The following is a 2546-nucleotide window of genomic DNA, read 5'->3' on the forward strand; positions in this document are numbered from 1 at the left end:
AGGTGGGGCTGGCGACTGTCGCTGAGTGGGGAGGTGTTGGGTGGGGATGTAGGGCTGGTGACTGTCGCTGGGTGGGGAGGTGCTGGGTAGGAAGGGAGGGCTGATGACTGTCGCTGGGTGGGAAGATGGTGCTGGTGGCAGTCGCTGGGTGGTGAGGTGGGACAGGTGACTGTCGCTGGGTGGAGAGGTGGTGCTAGTGGATGTCGCTCGGTGGGGAGGTGCTGGGTGGGTGATGTGGTTGGTGACTTTCGCTGAGTGGAGAGGTGGTGGTGGTGACTTTTGCTGGGTGGAGAGGTGGTGCTGGTGACTGTCGCTTGGTGGTGAGGTGGTGCTAGTGACTGTCGCTGGGTGGTGAGGTGGTGCTAGTGACTGTCGCCGGGTGGTTAGGTGGGGCAGGTGACTGTCGCTGGGTGGGGAGGTTGGGCTGGCGACTGTCGCTTGGTGGGGAGGTGGTGCTGGTGACTGTCGGTGGGTGGGGAGGTGGGGCTGGCGACTGTCGCTGTGTGGGGAGGTGCTAGGTGGGAAGTTGGGGCTGATGACTGTCGCTGGGTGGGACGGTTGTGCTGGTGGCTGTCGCTTGGTGGTGAGATGGGACTGGTGACTGTCGCTGGGTGGAGAGGTTGAGCTGGTGACTGTCGCTGGGTGGAGAGGTGGTGCTGGTGACTGTCGCTGGGTGATGAGGTGGTGCTAGTGACTGTCGCTGGGTGGTGAGGTGGGGCAGGTGACTGTCGCTGGATGGGGAGGTTGGGCTGGCGACTGTCGCTTGGTGGTAAGGTGGTGCTGGTGACTGTCGCTGGGTGGGGAGGTGGGGCTGGCGACTGTCGCTGTGTGGGGAGGTGCTAGGTGGGAAGTTGGGGTTGATGACTGTCGCCGGGTGGGAAGGTTGTGCTGGTGGCTGTCGCTTTGTGGTGAGATGGGACTGGTGAGTGTCGCTGGGTGGAGAGGTAGGGCTGGTGACTGTCGCTGGGTGGGGAGGTGTTGGGTGGGGAGGTAGGGATGGTGACTTTCGCTGGGTGGGGAGGTGGTCCTGATGACTGTCGCTTGGTGGGGAGGTGATGTTAGTGACTGTTCCTGGGTGGTGAGGTCGGGCAGGTGACTGTCGCTGGGTGGGGAGGTGGGACTTTCGATTGTCGCTTGGTGGGGAGGTGGTGATGATGACTGTCGCTGGGTGGGGAGGTTGGGCTGGCGACTGTCGCTGAGTGGGGAGGTGTTTGGTGGTGAGATGGTGCTAGTGACTGTCGCTGGGTGGTGAGTTGGGACTGGTGACTGTCGCTGGGTGGAGAGTTGGTGCTAGTGGCTGTCGCTCGGTGGGGAGGTGCTGGGTGGAGGATGTGGTTGGTGACTTCCGCTGGGTGGAGAGGTGGTGGTGGTGACTTTTGCTGGGTGGAGAGGTGGTTCTGGTGACTGTCGCTGGGTGATGAGGTGGTGCTATTGACTGTCGCTGGGTGGTGAGGTGGGGCAGGTTAGTGTCGCTGGGTGGGGAGGTTGGGCTGGCGAATGTCGCTTGGTGGGGAGGTGGTGCTGGTGACTGTCGCTGGTTGGGGAGGTGGGGCTGGTGACTGTCGCTGTGTGGGGAGGTGCTAGGTGGAAAGTTGGGGCTGATGACTGTCGCTTGGTGGGAAGGTGGTGCTAGTAACTGTTGCTGGGTGGTGAGGTGGGGCAGGTGACTGTCGCTGGGTGGGGAGGTGGGGCTGTCGATTGTCGCTTGGTGGGGAGGTGGTGATGGTGACTGTCGCTGGGTTGGGAGGTTGGGCTGGCGACTGTCGCTGAGTGGGGAGGTGTTTGGTGGTGAGGTGGGGCTAGTGACTGTCGCTGGGTGGTGAGATGGGACTGGTGACTGTCGCTGGGTGGAAAGGTGGTGCTAGTGACTGTCGCTTGGTGGGGAGGTGCTGGGTGGGGGATGTGGTTGGTGACTTTCGTTGGGTGGAGAGGTGGTGCTGGTTACTGTCGCTGGATGGGGAGGTTGTGCTTGTGACTGTCTCTGGGTGGGGAGGTGGTGCTGGTGACTGAAGCTGGATGGGAAGGTGGGGCTGGTGACTGGTGCTGGGTGGAGTTGTTCAGATTTCCCCTTCTCAGCCCCGAGGGTGTGAAAGCTTCAGATTCCCATATTTCAGCCCCAGGGGATAAAAGCTTCAGATTTCCCTATCTCAGTCCCAATAGGATGAAAGCTTCAGATTTCACTATTTCAGCCACAGGGTCTTGGAGGTAAGGTTGGGCTGGTGACTGTCGCTTGGTGGTGAGGTGGGGCTGGCGACTCTCGCTGAGTGGGGAGGTGTTGGGTGGGTTTGTGGGGCTGGTGACTGTCGCTGGGTGGGGAGGTGCTGGTTAGGAAGGGAGGGCTGATGACTGTCGCTGGGTGGGAAGGTGGTGCTGGTGGCAGTCGCTGGGTGGTGAGGTGGGGCAGGTGACTGTCGCTGGGTGGAGAGGTGCTGGTTAGGGAGGTGGGGCTGGTGACTGTCGCTGGGTGGGGAGGTGCTGGTTAGGAAGGGAGGGCTGATGACTGTCGCTGGGTGGGAAGGTGGTGCTCGTGGCAGTCGCTGGGTGGT

The 2546-nt window shown here is 62.0% G+C and overlaps 1 protein-coding gene across 1 annotated transcript in view; it reads right to left on the reverse strand.

Annotated features, from left to right (window-relative positions):
* Positions 1–13: 13 nt before the first annotated feature.
* LOC110441037 (extensin-like) overlaps positions 14–2546 on the reverse strand; it is a gene marked incomplete at both ends in the record, with an annotated part of 6804 nt that continues 4271 nt past the window's right edge. Inside the window, 4 exons of the mRNA XM_021484136.1 lie at positions 14–607; positions 696–1195; positions 1268–1766; positions 2182–2537. Of these exons, the coding sequence (XP_021339811.1) occupies positions 14–607; positions 696–1195; positions 1268–1766; positions 2182–2537 (1949 nt within the window). The remainder of the gene's footprint in view (positions 608–695; positions 1196–1267; positions 1767–2181; positions 2538–2546) is intronic.

This window comes from Mizuhopecten yessoensis, unplaced genomic scaffold (genome assembly GCF_002113885.1).
Source record: "Mizuhopecten yessoensis strain PY_sf001 unplaced genomic scaffold, ASM211388v2 scaffold715085, whole genome shotgun sequence".
In the NCBI taxonomy this organism is placed as follows: domain Eukaryota; kingdom Metazoa; phylum Mollusca; class Bivalvia; order Pectinida; family Pectinidae; genus Mizuhopecten; species Mizuhopecten yessoensis.